This window comes from Silene latifolia, chromosome 8, assembly GCF_048544455.1.
Source record: "Silene latifolia isolate original U9 population chromosome 8, ASM4854445v1, whole genome shotgun sequence".
Taxonomy (NCBI): domain Eukaryota; kingdom Viridiplantae; phylum Streptophyta; class Magnoliopsida; order Caryophyllales; family Caryophyllaceae; genus Silene; species Silene latifolia.
Genome location: NC_133533.1, coordinates 95,148,147 through 95,166,847, shown reverse-complemented (window position 1 = coordinate 95,166,847; position 18,701 = coordinate 95,148,147). Strand labels below are relative to the sequence as shown.

The following is an 18,701-nucleotide window of genomic DNA, read 5'->3' as shown; positions in this document are numbered from 1 at the left end:
AAGTTTAAAGTGTGAAATCCACCATAAGTGATCAAACAAAATGAAAAGTAAGATAATTAAGTTTTACAACTAAAAACAAAGTAAGTTGGGGAAAAGATATCCCACGAATAAGCACAAGTCTAAAGATAGGTGAGTCTACGAAAACGATAAATAAAGTATAAGGGTCAACGTTCTTGCTAGCTCACACGTCTTCCCCATAATCTGCATCACAAACCTGTGACTCATGTAAACATGAACGCCACAGTCAGTGGGGAGTAACTCAGGGTTCTGCCAGCTATAATATGTCAAAATACACATAAGCAATAACTTAATTAAACATATTGATCATACATCATACTTGAATAATAATGAACAAGGGGATGTAAACGATAATCATAATAAGATAGGCATATTGCATTCATAATTAGATAGACATGATACATAATATTAAACATGCATACAAGGTAGTAGAATAACTAAGTCGACCAATTTCATATTAACTCGACTCAACTATTCATGTGGGAAATTAAATAATATGGAAGACACGGATACGGTCGTTTAGATAAAAGCCCGCCTTTCAAGGAAACATAACATGGATATGAGATTAGGCATCAAATCATATGAAGAAGATAAATAACGGATCAATTAAATAGAAGATACATGGATGAGAACTATAGCCATTACTTTGAAAACCTCTTAACAACCATAGCACGGGATGTGGCTACTAATGTGGCATTCATACTTATTGCTTGCATCTCACCATAATAATGAATGGGAACATCGATATCGGCGATCATATCGCCACTAGAGGCTTGTATCTCACCACTAGTATCCGATAGGACCAAGACTCTCAGAAACAGTCATATAAGACTTGAACTCTCGTATATAAGGAAACGCCAATGACCACAATCAAGGAAGACATTTACGTTGTATGCACTCACAAGACAAACACCTAGACTCCAACCTCCTGGTAGGACGATCATAATAATACGTGTAATACTCCGTATTTATGAGTCTCTGGGTACTCTATCGAGTAGGCCTTACTCTGTCGAGTAAGGGTGAGTAGCGTTTTAGAATAGTTTCTGACCTGTTGGGTACCCGATCGAGTAACTAAGATACTCGATCGAGTAAGGGGGCACTCGATCGAGTACCTTAGCTACTCGATCGAGTAGCCGGTTTACGGGGACTTATTTCTCGGGTTTTGTTAATTATGCGATTAAGGTATATAATCTTTTCCGTCATTGTTCTAAACACTTTTCAAAACCTAAATTACTGTCAAGAGAGAAAGCAAATTACGTTCTTCACTTTAATCGCATTGTTAGCAAATCCCGGAGTTTGGAAGGTCGGATTTCATCGTTCGTTATACCGTTGAGATCCTTGCATCGAGGGTAAGACCTACTTACCGTTTTTATAGTATTTCCTTTAAGTTGTTTAAACCCTAATATGGGGATTTGGGGGTTTTGTGTAGATTGTGATTTGGTATTGTTTATGTGTTTGTATGATAGGAGGAGGTTTTGTAAGAGGCTTTTTGATACAGCTGTTGAGACCGTGTGATAGTTGTGCTTTCCAGGTAGGATTTCCTACTCAGTATTAGTCCCATAATGTGATGTTGATGTGTTGTGGTTGATTGAATAATATAGTAATTGTATTGTGACGGTTGTGATTGTGATTGTTTGTCTCTGGTTCTCGAGATGCATTCTCGGCTGAGTGAAGTCACTTGCGAGAGTGGCTTCACGCCCTAGGTTCGCCCTTCGTGGAACCCGCCACGGAAGGGGATGTGCACATTAATGAACAGGGAAATCGCTCAATATGATGAGCGGGGATTTGGTGGGTACGGCTGCGGTCCCCAACTGGCAGGGCTGGTCCAGTGGACAGTCGGTGATTGAGATTGGTGGGACTGATGTGATTGTGTGTGTGATGGTGTGAGATATCTGTTTATCGTACTGTTGATATATATATAGATTGTGTGATTAGTACTGACCCCGTGTTGTTGTTTGTAAAACCTACGGTGATCCATTCGGGGATGGTGAGCAGTAATTGAGCAGGCTTGAGTTGAGTCACATGGGATTGCTGGGATTGCCACTGTCAGATGATAGAAGTCTTCCGCTGTAGCTTAGTCGTTTAATAAACTTTACATTTAGTTGATTAGAAAGTTGGTTTGAGAACTTGTACCCGTATTTTGGGAGTTGGCTTGATTTGTACTTTTCACTAAAGTTATACTATTAAATGTTGTTTCGTTATTGTCTTATGATTATCATGCCTCGGGTAATCGAGATGGTAGTATCCTTATACCTGAGTGGTCCTGATAAGGCACTTGGAGTATGGGGGTGTTACAAATGGTATCAGAGCGACGATCCTGAAACCTGTAACCAATAAATCTAATTAATATAGGGAGTCAATTAAAATGAACCCGGGGTAATGGTTGTAGGAGCTAATGCAAAGGCTTGGGAGACGTCCTGAAGTCGCGAACTTGCCCTATAATTTTGAACCGGTCACATGGGGGGTGTATGTCGAGGTCGTATGCGTTGTATGTTAGCTTTTGTGTGGATGTGATGAAGTATGTGTAATTGTTGGATGTTGGGAGTAGAAAGTTGAGAATGTGAAAGAAAGATTGATGAGACATATAGAACTGTTGTTGGAATGAGAAGCATGATGCATGTTTACTATGTGGCGTTTAATAACATGATATAGTTATTTCGTTGATCTATGAAGAGTTGTGTAGCATTATATGCTTAGTTATGATATAATGTTGGGATTTATAAAGTTGTTTATAATGTTGGGATATGATATAACATGCGGGTAGCGTTTTTGAGTTAGCATGACTCGATCGAGTGGGACTGACTTGATCGGGTGGGTATTTGACGATTTTGAATCCAGAATCGTGTTTTTGGGCACTTGATCGAGTACCTCGGACACTCGATCGAGTAGGGGGTCACTCGATCGAGTAGCCGGGCTACTCAGTCGAGTATGGTAGAGGTCAGAAGGCCTGTTTTGGGTCTGGAGTCGGGGCACTCGATCGAGTAGCCTGCTACTCGATCGAGTAGGTTAGGGAACTCGATCGAGTATGTCATGGGCAGCTTGCTTTTGTGTTTTGAGGTTTTGGTACGTATGTTTATATCCACCCCTTTTCTGATATAGTTTCAAGATGCCGCCCACGAAGAATGCTTTGTATGCGAGAGCTGAGCTTATGAACATAGATGATATCGTTAAGATGTTGGAGCATCAGGATGCTCTTACAGAGGCTTTAAAGACGGTGGGAAAGGATAAGGATAAGGATAAGGAGAAGGAGGTTGATCACTCTAAAATCAGCCTCTATATAGCGAGGTTTAACCAGAAAGAGTACAAGGGGGTTGGGGAGCCTAACCTTCTTGATAACTGGCATAGAGAGATGGAGAACATACTAGATTTGGTTCATTGTCCTGATGAGATGAGAGTAGAACAAGCTGCGTTCTACTTGAGGGAAGCAGCTGGCAAGTGGTGGGATACGGTGAACGTGAGTGCTAAGGAGTTGTATGCGAACCAAGGTTTACCTGATATACCTTGGGAAGAGTTTCGTAAGGCTATGAGAAAAGAGTTCGTATCGGAGCATGTGAGGAGTAAGTTGAGAGAGGAGTTCGATGGGTTTAAGATGACATCTGACATGTCTGTGGCCGAGTACTACAGGCAGTTTAATGAGAAGTCTAGGTATGCTGAGTACATGGGTTTGAGTGAGGAGAACCTGGCGCTGAGGTTTGAGAGGGGTTTGACCCCTAAGATCATGGATAAGTTACCCGTGGGAATCCTTACTGACGTTAAGGAAGCTTATGAGAGAGCCTGGAAGAGCGAGAGGTTAGTAGAGATGGCTCAGGAGAGAGTGGGTGTTGAGAAAAGAAAGTCTGAGAGTGAGGGTGGTGGCCAATCTAGTCACAAGAAAGGCAACCACAATCAAACTAGAGGGTTTTCTTCTGGGTCAGGGTTCAGTGCTGGGGCTTCCTTTGGGCGTGGCCGTGGAAGTGTTAGTGGTAGTTGGGGAATGACCTGCTATAGTTGTGGTGGCGTAGGCCAAAAGAGACATGAGTGCACAAGTGCACCTAGAACTTTCCAGAGACCTGCGCAGAGCTATGCGAGCAATAGACCGATTGGATCATGGTCAAACCGGGGAAGTCAGAGATATCAGAGTGGATGTAACCGCAACGGCGGTAATTCTTATCCGAAACCACGGACGAACAACAACAACAATCAAGGGTCGGGTGCTAAGCCGACCACATCAGCCAAAGACCTTTGTCCGGGAGGTGGGATGAAGACCGTGGAAAATCGCTCATGATGGAGAAGAAAGCAACTGAAGATGATGCACACGTTATCACTAGTACTTTTCTTGTTAACGGTATTCATACCTTTGTTTTGTTTGATTCGGTGGCGTCTCAGTCGTTTGTATCTTCGAGTCATGTTAAACGGTTGGGTTTGAGGGTATATGAGTCTGTTAGTGAGGAAGTTTTTATACCTTCGGGTGAGTCTGTATCATGTGGGAGGTTATATAGGGATGTACCTATGATAGTTGGGCAAGTTGATCTACCTGTAGACTTGCTAGAGTTTCCTTTTAGCGGTTTTGAGATGATAGTTGGGATGGATTGGTTGGGAAAGTATAAAGCTAAGATAGACTGTCATCAAAAGAAAGTGTCTTTAAGAGGTCCTAAGGGCGTTAGTGTGTCTTATCGTGGGTTTCTGGTCAAACCCAAAGTTAAGTTGATTGCAGCTGTTACTTTGAAGTCTTACCTGAGGAAGGGATGTCCTTTGATCCTGTGCCATGTGAGAGATGACCGGATATAGGGTCCGACAGTTGATCAGATACCAGTGGTGGGAGAGTTTGAGGATGTGTTTCCGGAGGAGATTCCGGGGTTGCCACCGAAGAGATAGATAGATTTCACAGTTGAGTTGAAACCGGGGACGGGGCCAATCTCTAAGGCACCGTACCGGATGGATTCTAAGGAGATGGAGGAGCTTAGGACGTAGTTAGATTATCTAATAGAGAAGGGATACATTAGACCAAGTGTATCGCCGTGGGGAGCACCAGTCCTTTTTGTGAAGAAGAAAGATGGGAGTTTGAGGTTGTGCATAGACTATCGAGAGCTGAACCGAGTGACAGTGAAGAACAAGTATCCTTTACCAAGGATAGATGACTGGTTTGATCAGTTGAGTGGTGCATCAGTCTTTTCCAAGATTGATTTGAGGTCGGGGTACCATCAGGTGAAGATTAGAGAGATGGACATACCAAAGACAGCTTTCACGTCGAGGTATGGCCATATGAGTATGTGGTGATGCCGTTTGGGTTATCTAATGCACCGGCAGTGTTTATAGATTTGATGAATAGGATCTTCAGATAGTTTTTGGATAAGTTTGTGGTGGTGTTTATCGATGACATCTTAGTCTACTCCAAGACTAAGGAGGAGCATGAGGAGCATCTGAGGATTGTGTTGTAGACTTTGAGGGAGCATGAGTTGTATGCTAAGTTGTCCAAGTGCGAGTTCTGGTTAGAGAAAGTTGCTTTTCTGGGGCATGTGATCTCTAAGGAGGGAGTAGCTGTGGATCCGGCGAAGATTGAGGCAGTGACAAAGTGGGAAGCACCAAAGAATGTGGTTGAGATCAGGAGTTTATTGGGTTTAGCTGGATAGTATAGACGGTTCGTGAAAGATTTCTCCAAGATAGCTAGACCTATGACAGCGTTGATGAGAAAAGAGAACAGGTTTCGTTGGGATGAGAGTTGTGAGACGGCGGTCCAAACATTAAAGGAGCGTTTGACCAAAGCTCCTATCTTAGCATTGCCTGAAGGGATCGAGAACTTTGAGGTTTATACAGATGCCTCAAAGAATGGGTTGGGATGTGTGTTGATGCAGAACGGTAAAGTGATTGCCTATGCTTCTAGGCAATTGAAGCCTTATGAGGAGAACTACCCTACTCATGATCTGGAGTTGGATGCAGTGGTGTTTGCTCTCAAGATATGGAGACATTACCTTTATGGAGCAATATTTAAGGTATTTTCTGATCACAAGAGTCTCAAGTACATTTTCACTCAAAAGGAGTTGAACATGAGACAGAGGAGGTGGATGGAGCTGATTGGCGATTATGACATGGAAATTATCTACCATGAAGGGAAGGCCAATGTTGTTGCAGATGCTTTGAGTAGGAAGAGTGTACATTCTTTGTGTACAACTCTATCTTTGATGAGGTTGAGAGATGAGGTAGCGAAGTTTGGTATACATATGATGCAGAGAGGAGATCTTTGTGGGAGATTTGACAAAGATGCCTGATCTTTATGAGGATATTCGTGGTAAATAGGCTTTGGATCCTAAGATGGTTGAGTGGAGAGCTGAAGTAGAGAAAGGGACAGTGTCTCGATTCTCCATTCATACAGATGGTAGTTTGAGGTTCGGTGGTAGGTGGTGTGTCCCTAATTATGAGGAGCTGAAAATGACAATCATGACAGAGGCACATTGTACACCATATTCAGTACATCCAGGTGGCGACAAGCTATACAAGGATTTGAAGAACACGTTTTGGTGGCCTGGGATGAAGAAAGAAACAGCAGAGTTTATGGCCCGTTGTTTGACATGCCAGAGAGTAAAAGGGGAACAGCGACGACCACAAGGTAAGATTCAGCCTTTAACGGTATCTGAGTGGAAGTGGGAGTCCATTTCTATGGATTTTATCGTGGGTTTGACAAAGAGTCAATAGGGTAACAACATGATTTGGGTAATAGTGGATCGACTGACAAAGTCAGCTCACTTTGTTCCAATGAAAGATACAAGGACTAAAGCACAATTGGCTATGGCCTATCGAAAGAACGTGCTTAAGTTACATGGAGTCCCTAAGGACATAGTGTCTGACAGAGATGCGATATTTATATCAAGGTTTTGGAAAGAGTTGCAGGAATCGTTGGGAACAACTTTGAAGAAGAGTACATCATTTCATCCTGCGACAGACGGACAGACAGAGAGAACGATCAAAACTCTTGAGGATATGTTACGAGCTTGTGTGATGGACTTTGGTGGTAGCTGGGAACAGAGGTTGGATTTGATAGAGTTTTCTTACAACAACAGCTACCACACTAGTATTGGTATGGCACCGTTTGAGGCTTTGTATGGGAGGAGATGTAGGAGTCCGATTTGTTGGGACGATAGTGCCGAGGCAGTGGTTTTAGGACCAGAGATGGTACATGAGATGGTTGAACAGATTAAGACGATCAGGGAACGGATGAGAGCAGCTCAGGATAGGCAAAAGAGTTATGCAGATCTACATCGCCGAGATATAGAGTTTCAGGTTGGGGACAAGGTTCTTCTGAAAGTGTCTCCTATGCGTGGGGTAATGAGATTTGGGAAGAAAGGCAAGCTAAGTCAGAAGTTTATCGGGCCTTATGAGATCTTAGAGCGAGTTGGGGAAGTTGCATATCGTCTGGCTTTACCAGCTGCGTTAGAGAGAGTGCATAATGTGTTTCATGTATCGCAGCTGCGGAAGTATGTGAGTGATCCGTCACATGTGTTAGAGGCAGAGAGCTTAGAGCTAGAAGAGTACTTATCATATCTTGAGGTGCCTAAGAAGATTCTTGATCGAAAGGTTAGGAAGACTAGGAGTGGTGAGACAGTTTTGCTTAAGATCCTTTGGTCTAACCACGAGACCGAGGAAGCTACATGGGAGCCAGATGAGGCCATGAAAGAGCGTTACCCTTTCCTTTTTGATCAGGTACGTATGGTTACGGGGACGTAACCTTGTTTCTTTTAGGGGGGTATGAGATGATCGCGAAGAGTTTTTAAGAGTTTTTGTACCCTTTTGTATGTTGTGTCGGTATGTTTGTCGGGATGAGTTTGGGTTAGTAACATGTTTTATGTCGAGTTTTGTTTTGGTTGTTGAGTCGGAGGTGTTGTGGTTGTATCCTTGTTTTGTGGTGGTTTGAACTTCGGAGACGAAGTTCTTTTTAAGGAGGGAAGACTGTAATACTCCGTATCTATGAGTCTCTGGGTACTCTATCGAGTAGGCCTTACTCTGTCGAGTAAGGGTGAGTTGCGTTTTAGAATAGTTTCTGACCTGTTGGGTACTCGATCGAGTAACTAAGATACTCGATCGAGTAACCGGTTTACGGGGAGTTATTTCTCGGGTTTTGTTAATTATGCGATTAAGGTATATAATCTTTTCCGTCATTGTTCTAAACACTTTTCAAAACCTAAATTACTGTCAAGAGAGAAAGCAAAGTACGTTCTTCACTTTAATCGCATTGTTAGCAAATCCCGGAGTTTGGAAGGTCGGATTTCATCTTTCGTTATACCGTTGAGATCCATGCGTCGAGGGTAAGACCTATGTACCGTTTTTATAGTATTTCCTTTAAGTTCACTACTACAATTCTAAGCTATAAGAACGCCACTTAAAGAACGGTCGATAACGGAACCGTTCTCTTGCTTATTTTTGTTATGGGCGCGCAAATATGACTTCACAAGAGAACGGTGATTGATTCCAACCGTGCTGGTAGATTAACAACGAGAACGGTTAGTTTGACCAACCGTCTTAATATTATAAAGAGAACGGTTAAGTCAAGAAACCGTTCTCATTGATACAACAAAGAGAACGGCCCAATGACAAAACCGGACTAGAAGTAAAAGACAGGCCCGTCTTCCACGTAAACCCAAATAAGGAGCTGCTGTCTTCCCCTCAAAAAAAGAAAAAAAACTCTCTCGTCTTGCCGTCATTCCAACCGCCACTCTCAATTTCTTCCTTATAATCTGCCAATTCCGCGTTCGCTCTTCACCGTCGACCACCTTGCCCACTTGCTTTCATCGTTGCTGATTATTGTTGCCACTGGTATGCCCATTTTTTTTTACAGAATTACAATAATGTTAAGTTTTTATGATAATACTACAATAATGTTAGTTTAATGTATGTTGATGTGATTCTTTTAGTATTTGGTGATGATATGATTGTACTTAAGTGGATTATGATTGCTAGTTGTTACACTGCCGCTATCGAAAGCGAGCCCTGCTGTTCGTTGTCCCTGCATAGTATCAATTATTCCGTCTTTATGAGTTGAATGAGTATTCCTTTCCTATTTTGTTGTAATTCATACAAATATAGTACACTAATTTTCCCAATTTTAACTGATTTCTCGAGTATAATAAGTCTGTCCCATCTGTTTAAGAGGGTGCTATTTAATCTGTCTAAATATTAGAATGGATATTTTCCGTCTTAGAAGAGAGTAACTGTATTTCAATAGTTAGTAGTGCCATCCCGTGTTAAAAGGTCAAGTTTGGTCAATATTATTGTCCTGCTAATCAGTAATCAACCGTATTTCAATTATAGTGCATCCTCTGTTTTAACCAAGTTAAGTGTATCTTTGAGTTCGTCCATGTGTTTCAGTCACTACTTCCTTAATTCGGTTCTCAATTAAAGACATTTCACAACTTACTTCTTTTAATTTTTTTTTGGATCACATGTAAGTAAATATTATTGCATCATTGCATCAAAACCAAGTCAAATATAGGATACATTCACCACAGTTTCAGTCTTACTTCCTTCAAAATTGAAACCTAGCTAGCCATGTTTTGTCTCTTTCCTTACATGGGTATATGATATTCTTTGCAAGTCGAATTTTGGCTTTCCGAATATTTCTTCTGCCACAGTTTCAGGCCTGCAGAGGTGCAATTGCATCCTGCAGCTACTCCTTTTCCACCAAATTTCATAGATGCAGTATGTAGTTTGGCTATAACTGTAGTGTAAATTCTAATCTAGTGACTTTAATTAGCTAGATAATGTCTCCTTTCCATTACCTCAGAAAGACAGTAGAAGTAATTTTATTTGCTATTTTCTCTTCCATCAGCCTAATTTTCACTTCCATGTTTTCACTTTATTTATTTTCATATAAAGTTTTCACAAATCTGCATGAAATCCAAAATTACATTCGAGGTCATTATACTATATTGATAATGTTTGTTGGTTAATTATATTATTTTTTTGTAGGATTGAGTAACTAAATGTTGATTTTTAACAAATTATAACAATATAGTTATTATTTTAATTATTAAATATGTCGTTATTTTCTAATAGGGATTATTTTTTTCACAGTATTTACGGCTGAGTACATTAAAAAAAAAATTCGTTGTAATATTTATTACTTTCTTCTACTATTTAGATTAATATGGATCGTACGTGGATGATGGATGCGAAAAGAGGTGATCCTACATATGATGCTGGTTTAGCTGAATTTTATGAATTCGTTAGAAAGAATGTGAAAGACACGTCTAATATGCCATGTCCTTGTGATATGTGTCTGAATATTAAATATATGACTTTCTCGGAAGTTAAAATACATTTAGAAAAGAATAATTTTAATCCAAAGTATAGACGTTGGAGGTTTCATGGGGAGTCTAGAGTGGTACAGAGAGTGGAAGAAGAAATTGATGTTCAGTCAAGAGCGATTGAGATTGATTGGGAAACTCTTCCTATGGAAAAAGGTATCGGCTCATTGGATAATTCGGATTGGGATACGTATTCTTGTGATATGATTTTATTTGTGAGTTTGATGATGATGAGTTAGAAACAATATTGAGAGACAGGATAAGTGAAGACAATGTAGAAGAAGATAACCCTGACCTAGATCTCGATGATAAAGATGACATTCTAGGTGAAGATGAAGATCCCGATGTTACTAATTTAGATGACATCACAAGAATTGTATTAGAAAAGTTAAAAGACTCCGAAATGCCTCTCTATAAGAATTGTAAGAATTATACAAAATTGTCAATTGTTGTTGTTAAATTTTGTATAATTTGAAAGCAAAAAATGGATGGAGTGATAGAAGTTTTACTGACCTCCTCGAATTATTGAAGGACATGCTTCCAGAGGATAATGTTCTTCCTAATCGTACCTATGCGGCAAAGAAGATACTTAGAGGAATTGGTATGAAATATGTGAAGATTCATGCATGTCCTAATGATTGTATATTATATCGCAAGGAATATGAGAGTTTGTCTCATTGTCCAGTTTGTAATGAATGGCGATATAAAAAGAAGGAGGGGATCCCAGCAAAAGTTTTGTGGTATTTTCCAATAATACCTAGGTTGCGAAGACTCTTTGCGAATAAGGAAGATGCAAAGTTGTTGACATGGCATAAGTGCAAAACCTAATGATGGCAAATTCGGACACCCGGCTGATGGTTTAGAGTGGAAACACATTGATGCCAAGTATCCCGAATTCGGGAAAGAACCCAGAAATCTTCGACTTGCACTCTCTCTTGTGGGATGAATCCTTATGGGAATTTAAGTAGTCAACATAGCACTTGGCCTGTACTCTTGGCTATTTACAATTTACCTCCATATGTGTGCATGAAAAGAAAATATTTGATGTTGTCCTTATTGATTTCCGGTCCTAAGGAGCCGGGTAATGATTTAGATGTTTACTTGGCGCCTCTTCTTGATGATTTGAGAACATTGTGGGATGAAGGGGTAGAAGTATTTGATGCCTACCAAAATAGTGTTTTCAATTTGAAAGCTATGTTATTATGCACTATATCTGATTTTCCTGCATACGGTAATCTTTGTGGTCATACTGTTCATGGCAAAGAGGCATGCCCCTTGTGTGGGGAAGATGTAGATTCTTGCTATTTGAAGCTTTCTAAAAAGCAAGCTTTCTTAGGTTACCGTAGATTTTTGGAGGAAGATCATTTTTATCGTAGGCAACAAAAACCGTTCAATGGAAAACCTGAACATCGTCCATGTCCTAAGATATTAAGCGGTCATGATGTATATGAAAGGGTGAAAGATATTAAAATTACATATGGGAAGAAGGGTTCAAAATTAGCATCTCGTGGATACAAGAAAATGTCTCCTTTTTTTGAGCGACTCCCATATTGGCGGGAACTCTCCATAAGACATTGTTTGGATGTTATGCATATTGAAAAAAATGTTTGTGACAATATTATCAACACTCTTTTGAATGTCCCAAATAAGTCAAAAGACAACACGGCGGCTAGGAAGGATATGATGGATATGAAAATTCGACCGGAGTTGGCCCCGCAAGAGGAGGGAGTACGGATTTATTTGCCTCCTGCTGCCCATACACTCTCCAAAAAGGAAAAAATAGAGTTTTGTGAGTGTTTGCATAGTGTTAAAGTGCCTGAGGGATATTCTTCAAATATTAGTAGCCTCGTGTCAATGCGAGATCTCAGGCTGAGTGGTCTAAAGTCTCACGACTGTCATGTTTTGATGCAACAGTTACTAGCAGTGGCCATTCGTTCCATTTTACCTAAAAAGGTTCGATATGCCATAACTAGGTTCTGTTTTTTCTTCAATGCCATATGCAACAAAGTTATTGATTCTGCAGAGTTAGATGAATTGCAAAATCTGATTGTCACTTCTCTTTGCCAATTCGAAATGTATTTTCCTCCTTCATTTTTTACAATCATGGTTCATTTGACTGTACACTTGGTTAGAGAGATTAAATATCTTGGACCTGTCTACTTAAGGTATCAATATCCTTTTGAAAGATTGATGAAAGTATACAAGGATTATACGTCTAATAGATATCGTCCTGAAGGGTGCATTGCCGAGCGTGCTATCATTGATGAAGCTCTTTCTTTTTGTTATACACACTTATCAAATTCTGAGTTACTTGGCATTCCGAAGAATCGACATAGTGAGTGGATGATGGGCAAAGGTCTTAGGGGTCATGTTCGCCAAAGTATGGCAGCTGATAAATGGCATTCTCCAATCTGCCTATGAATAGATAGTATATATAAATTCCTGATCTGAGTAACTTAGGGTAATTTGATTCGATTGATGCATCTGCCCATGATTAGATAGTATAAATGCAGGCATTCTGCAGTGTAGCATCCAGTTTTGATAAACCTCTTCTTGAGTCTAGGCACTCAACTCTGAAATAATCATATCAGGCCTGTCAATCAGTGAATGCTATTAATCCATTTGCTGTCATTTTGCTTCAATATGCTGGTATTCATTCTCTGAAATTGATTAGCCACCTCTGATAGTAACAGTTGGACTGTGTCTTGGTCTCATTTTGCTGTCATTTTGCCGCCTGTAATGAGGCCGGTTAAGAAAAGTAAAGTAGGTCCATTACATACCATGAATCCAAGCAACAAGATATCATAATGGTAAGCAGAAGGCTTTTTCAAATTGAACTCCTTTTGCTGTGCAAGTTGTGAAGCAACACTATGGTCAAAGAAGTACAGTCCTGATCTGAGTAACTTAGGGTCATCTGGTCTGGCTATTTCGGGTTCAGTTTTGGCGGACTCAGTTTTTTCGAGTTTCAGATGTTTTAAGATCAGTTGAGTCCAAGTGTAGGTCACTCGGGTGAAGTAGAAATGGTTCAACTCAGGTTTGCTGTCATATTTCGGTCATTGAATTGGGGCACAAATTATTGGTATTAAGGTCTCACCTAATTAGGGAATATGGATTATCCGGTAATTTTGGTACAGGTTATAGAGCTTTGGAAATTTATTAACTGTGGGAAGTTTTTCATGCTTGAGAAGTTGGCTTGCTTGTGTCTTGGTCTCATTTTTCGCTTTTATCCGCACTCATTTTCCATATGACCAAATCTCTTGCAATACCAAATCTCTCTTGGAACCTTTTTCTTAGGTGTTGGTATTTCCAACTTATATGCCTTGAATTAGACTTGATTGGAAAAGCGTCTTCTCTTGGATTTTCTGACATTTTCTTGTACTTTTGATCATGTACTTGCAAAGAACTCATCAACTCATTGTGGTTTTTAATTTAGTGTCCTCGGCAGCCGGTTGGGACCGTATTATGCGGATATTATGTTTGCCGATATATGTTGGAGCTTATCAAAGCAAGATATGTTAATGTCGCCCATAATGTATGTATTTTTCCTTATCATTTCAATCATTTTCATCTCTTTGTTTTATTGTTTCCGTCTTGGTAATTATTTTACGTAACAAGCTAGTATTAAGTGAAGTTTTGGGTGTATGTATACAGTTCATGTTAACCGCCCCAACGACATATACGGTTGAGCAAATTGACGAGGTGCGAAATATTTGGGCTGAATTCACACTCAATTTTAAGCCGACAAGTAATGGTGGATGAAGACGATGATTACCAGTTACTTACGTATAGTTATTTTTGCACTTGGATAGAAATAAGTGATGCGGATTGAAAGATTTTTATTTATACATTTTTTCGATATTTATACGTATATTTACTTTTGCACTTGGATAGGATTTTGTCTATTTTTGTAAGGAATTATAGTCATGAATTCAAATTAAATAAAAAGCTTGGTTTTTGTTCCGTAATACATCTTTGTGAAGTTTCGAATTGCAAGTATATATAGAATTCCTATAAGCTATACGATTTAATCGTGTAGGGGTTTCGAAAAAAAATATTTTAAAAAAAAAAAACAAAAATCAAAGAGAACGGTTCATGCAATACACGTTCTCCTTGAACCTCTAATACTATAATGGCGCCAAATTTGAAAAAAATAACTGGCGCGGCGCCAAATTTCATTTTACCAAATTGGCGCTTTTTCTGTCTTTACAAAGAAAACGGGTCCATATGTAACCGTTCTCTTTGTAATATGATAATAGCACGGTTGTAGTGTAGAACCGTTCTCGTTGTAGTTACAAAGAGACCGGTTTGACTTCGTGTTAACCGTTCTCTTATGTCAAAGAGAACGCTTGGCCACAGCACGGTTGAAAGTTGTTTTAAGAACGGTTAGTGACCGTTCTCCTAGCTTAGAATTGTAGTAGTGGTTGTTTAAACCCTAATATGGGGATTTGGGGATTTTGTGTAGATTGTGATTTGGTAGTGTTTATGTGTTTGTATGATAGGAGGAGGTTTTGTAGAAGAGGCTTTTTGATACAGTTGTTGAGACCGTCTGATAGTTGTGCTTTCCAGGTAGAATTTCCTACTCAGTATTAGTCCCATAATGTGATGTTGATGTGTTGTGGTTGATTGAATAATATAATAATTTTATTGTGACGGTTGTGATTGTGATTGTTTGTCTCTGGTTCTCGAGATGCGTTCTCAGCTAAGTGGAGTCACTTGCAGGAGTGGCTTCACGCCCTAGTTTCGCCCTTCGTGGAACCCGCCACGGAAGGGGATGTGCACATTAATGAACAGGGAAATCGCTCAATATGATGAGCGGGGATTTGGTGGGTACGGCTGCGGTCCCGCACTGGCAGGGCTGGTCCAGTGGACAGTCGGTGATTGAGATTGGTGGGACTGATGTGATTGTGTGTGTGATGGTGTGAGATATCTGTTTATCGTACTGTTGATATATATATAGATTGTGTGATTAGTACTGACCACGTGTTGTTGTTTGTAAAACCTGCGGTGATCCATTCGGGGATGGTGAGCAGTAATTGAGCAGGTTTGAGTTGAGTTACATGGGATTGCTGGGATTGCCACTGTCAGATGATAGAAGTTCCGCTGTAGCTTAGTCGTTTAACAAACTTTACATTTAGTTGATTAGACATTTGGTTTGAGAACTTGTACCCGTATTTTGGGAGTTGGCTTGATTTGTACTTTTAACTAAAGTTATACTATTAAATGTTGTTTCGTTATTGTCTTATGATTATCATGCCTCGGGTAACCGAGATGGTAGTATCCTTATACCTGAGTGGTCCTGGTAAGGCACTTGGAGTATGGGGGTGTTACAATACGGTCTTAGTCTAACCTAGATCCAGACTCTCGGGATGGACGTCACCCGATTCGACATGCGGTGACCTATCCGCGATCTCCCAGCCGGGTGGTGTACCAGCTGTCGGGCCACCGGCTGGGAGTACATACTCATTAAAATTAGAAAACTACTTACAGCGCACTCCCAACTGGGTGGTGTACCGGCTGCCGGGCCACCGCCTGGGAGTACACAGTACTCGAACAGTCCAAATCGACTCCCAAAACACTTGAAAACCAACTAAAATCGTTTTACAACAAGTATTTAGTATCCTAGAATTAATCTAACTCGGAAAAAGAACATACTTGAGACGGTATTCAACAATTACGGATTTAAATGATAAAGCATGGAACTTTCATCAAAACATGTGATAATTTACATACAAGCATGTTATTGAACATCCAACTAACACAAATCATGAAAGATACTAATTTTAACAATCATATCAGTTTAATACTACATAAATCACACAGTTTTAACATAAAAGTCGAGTTACCCATTACCGTTACCTTTTTTCACTTCAATATTCTAAAGAGTCATCTACCTTTCAAGAATCCACTTTCGGGTTAACTAATCTTTCTCCTAAACATAAGAAAACACAAGTTAAGACTAAGAATCGAAACTAGGAAAATGATAACGTGTATAATATGGGTCGACAGCCCTATATATGGAGGAAAGTTGGTTCCTTTCTTACCTAGAAAGATGGAGGGAGATGAGAGGAAGAGATAGACGCAAAAATCACTTGATTCAGACAAGAATTGAGCAAGTTATGGTGTTTTGAAGATTTGTAAGATAAATGTGTAAAAATGGTGATAGTTCTTGAATATGATGTGCTGAAATTTTGAGGAAGAAGATGTAGTTAGGGTTTCCTTCATGATTCATGTGAGGAGGAATGAGTAGTATGTGAGCCCAATAGTCATACTAGGCCCAAAATGTAAAATTGAGTCGATATACACTAAAATTTTCGTCTCAAGCCCACTTCAACTCAAGACGGAAAATAATATTATTATTATTATTATCATTATCCGACCAAAATATTTTTTTTTGTATAAGCTAATCTTTAAAAATATAATATTTATAAAAATCATGTTTAACAATGAAATTAATTAAATTAAATAGTTTAATATATAAATAAGACAGTAGATGGTTAATTAAATTATAAATGTCAAAATGGAAAATTCGCGGGTGTTACAAAGAATGTCTTTCATGTACTTCGCATAAGCCGGAATATGATTGATCAAGTCCGTGAATGGAATTGAGTCTTCTAAGTTCTTCACAATTTCTATGAACTTTCCAAGTTAGTCATCAAACTTAGGCTTAGCTTGACGACTTGAATGGAACTCTAATCACAATAGGCTCTTTTTCCTTAGCCTTCTCTTCATTCTTCTTCTTTGAAACTTCATTAGTAGTAGGATCTTCCTCCTTAGAGTTCTCCACAACTATTTGTTTGTCACTTGCATCCACAATATCTTCATCAATTGGCCTCTTCGACTCCTCATATCTTGTAACACTCCTCAAATGGATGGTGATTACCTTGAGGCGTTAATTGCCCCTTTGGTCTTTGAGAGCTAGAAGATATTAATTAAGTCGTTTGACTCTCTAACATTTTCGTGTGGGAAAGTATGTTGTTGATGGTGATTTCTTTAGCTTGGCTATCTTTTTGCATTTAGGTGAAAAATTCTTGTTGGTTCTTTTGCATTTGGAGGACCGCTTTTTGAACATCAAAGCTTTGGTCATTCGATTGGTTGTAGGAAGGTTGATTTTGATATCCTTGACTTTGGTGGAAAAAGGCTCTTTGAGCTTGATTTCTCATTGGAGGTGACGTGTATGTTGGTTGGGGGTTTTGAACATTTTCGCTCTTGTTTGAAAGATTTGGATGAAATTCAGTATTCTCATTATAGTAGTTGGAATAAGGGGTATCATTCTTGTATAATTAGAAAGCATTCACTTGTTCATTTGTTCCCCTACATTCACTTTGCTCATGTCCCAAAGTTCCACAACTTTCACATACTCCACTTGGATTTGAGGATGATGCCACCATAGCATTAACAGGTTGTTTGGGTGATTTGGAAGCTTCATCAAGCTTAGCCGTGGCTTTCTCAAACTTCAAATTGATGGTGTTGATATGAACACTTAGTTGAGCACCCCATTGTGTAATAGAATCTACCTCATGCCTTCCTCCTCTAGTGGCCTTTCGAGGCCTAGTATATTGGTAATTATGAACCGCCACCTCTTCGATTTTGTCCGATGTTTGATTGTCATCAACTTCGGTAAACATCTCATTGGATCCCATATTGAGCACATTGCGTGAGTCTTCATATAAACCGTTCCAAAATTTTTGCACAAGGAACCACTCACTAAGCCCATGGTGTGGACAAGAACAACAAATGTCCTTAAATCTCTCCCATGCTTCATATAATGATTCTTCATCCCTTTGCTTGAATCCAGTGATTTGGGCGCTCAACATATTGGCCTTCCCCGGAGGATAAAATTTCTTGTAGAAGGCAAGTGCTAGCTTCTTCCATAAATCAATATCAAGGGTAGCCTTGTTTAGGCTCTTCAACCATTACTTTCCGGTACCGAACAAATAAAAAGGAAAAAATCCCCATCGAATTTGGTCTTGAGTAATTCCGGTTTGAGAAATCGCATCACAATAGTCACAAAAAATGTCCATATGTGAATGAGGGTCTTCAAAGGGATCCCTCAAAATTGACTTCTCTCAACTAATTGTATGAATGCGGATTTGGCAATAAAATTACCGGTTAAATGTGGTGGTGTAGGAGTACCGTTTGGTAGGTTCTCCTCGGTTGGTACAGAATGTGTTGAAAATTTAGGCATTACGGGTTGATTTTGAATTGGGTTATCCTCTCCTTGTCTTTCAAAAGGGTTGACAAACTCAATGTTCTTTGGTTGAATGTCCAAAATCACTCCAATACCTACAACTCGTGAATTACCTCTAGCAACTCTTCTATTGTTGGCTAAGGTCCTCTCAATCTCGAAATCAATAGGTAATAAATTACCTTGTGATCTCCTAGTCATGCAAAATATCGAACAACTCGAAA

General features: G+C 39.6%; 1 protein-coding gene and 1 non-coding gene across 2 annotated transcripts; both read left to right on the top strand.

Annotated features, from left to right (window-relative positions):
• Positions 1–10,132: 10,132 nt before the first annotated feature.
• Positions 10,133–11,120, top strand: LOC141595540 (uncharacterized). Its single transcript, XM_074415506.1, has 3 exons — positions 10,133–10,448; positions 10,532–10,714; positions 10,771–11,120. Exons 1-3 carry the CDS (start codon positions 10,133–10,135, stop codon positions 11,118–11,120), a joined length of 849 nt encoding a protein of 282 aa, XP_074271607.1.
• A 6,879-nt stretch (positions 11,121–17,999) lies between these two features.
• Positions 18,000–18,106, top strand: LOC141597864 (small nucleolar RNA R71). The gene has a single exon (XR_012523076.1). It is a non-coding gene; the product is annotated as a small nucleolar RNA R71 (small nucleolar RNA).
• The last annotated feature ends 595 nt before the right edge of the window (positions 18,107–18,701 follow it).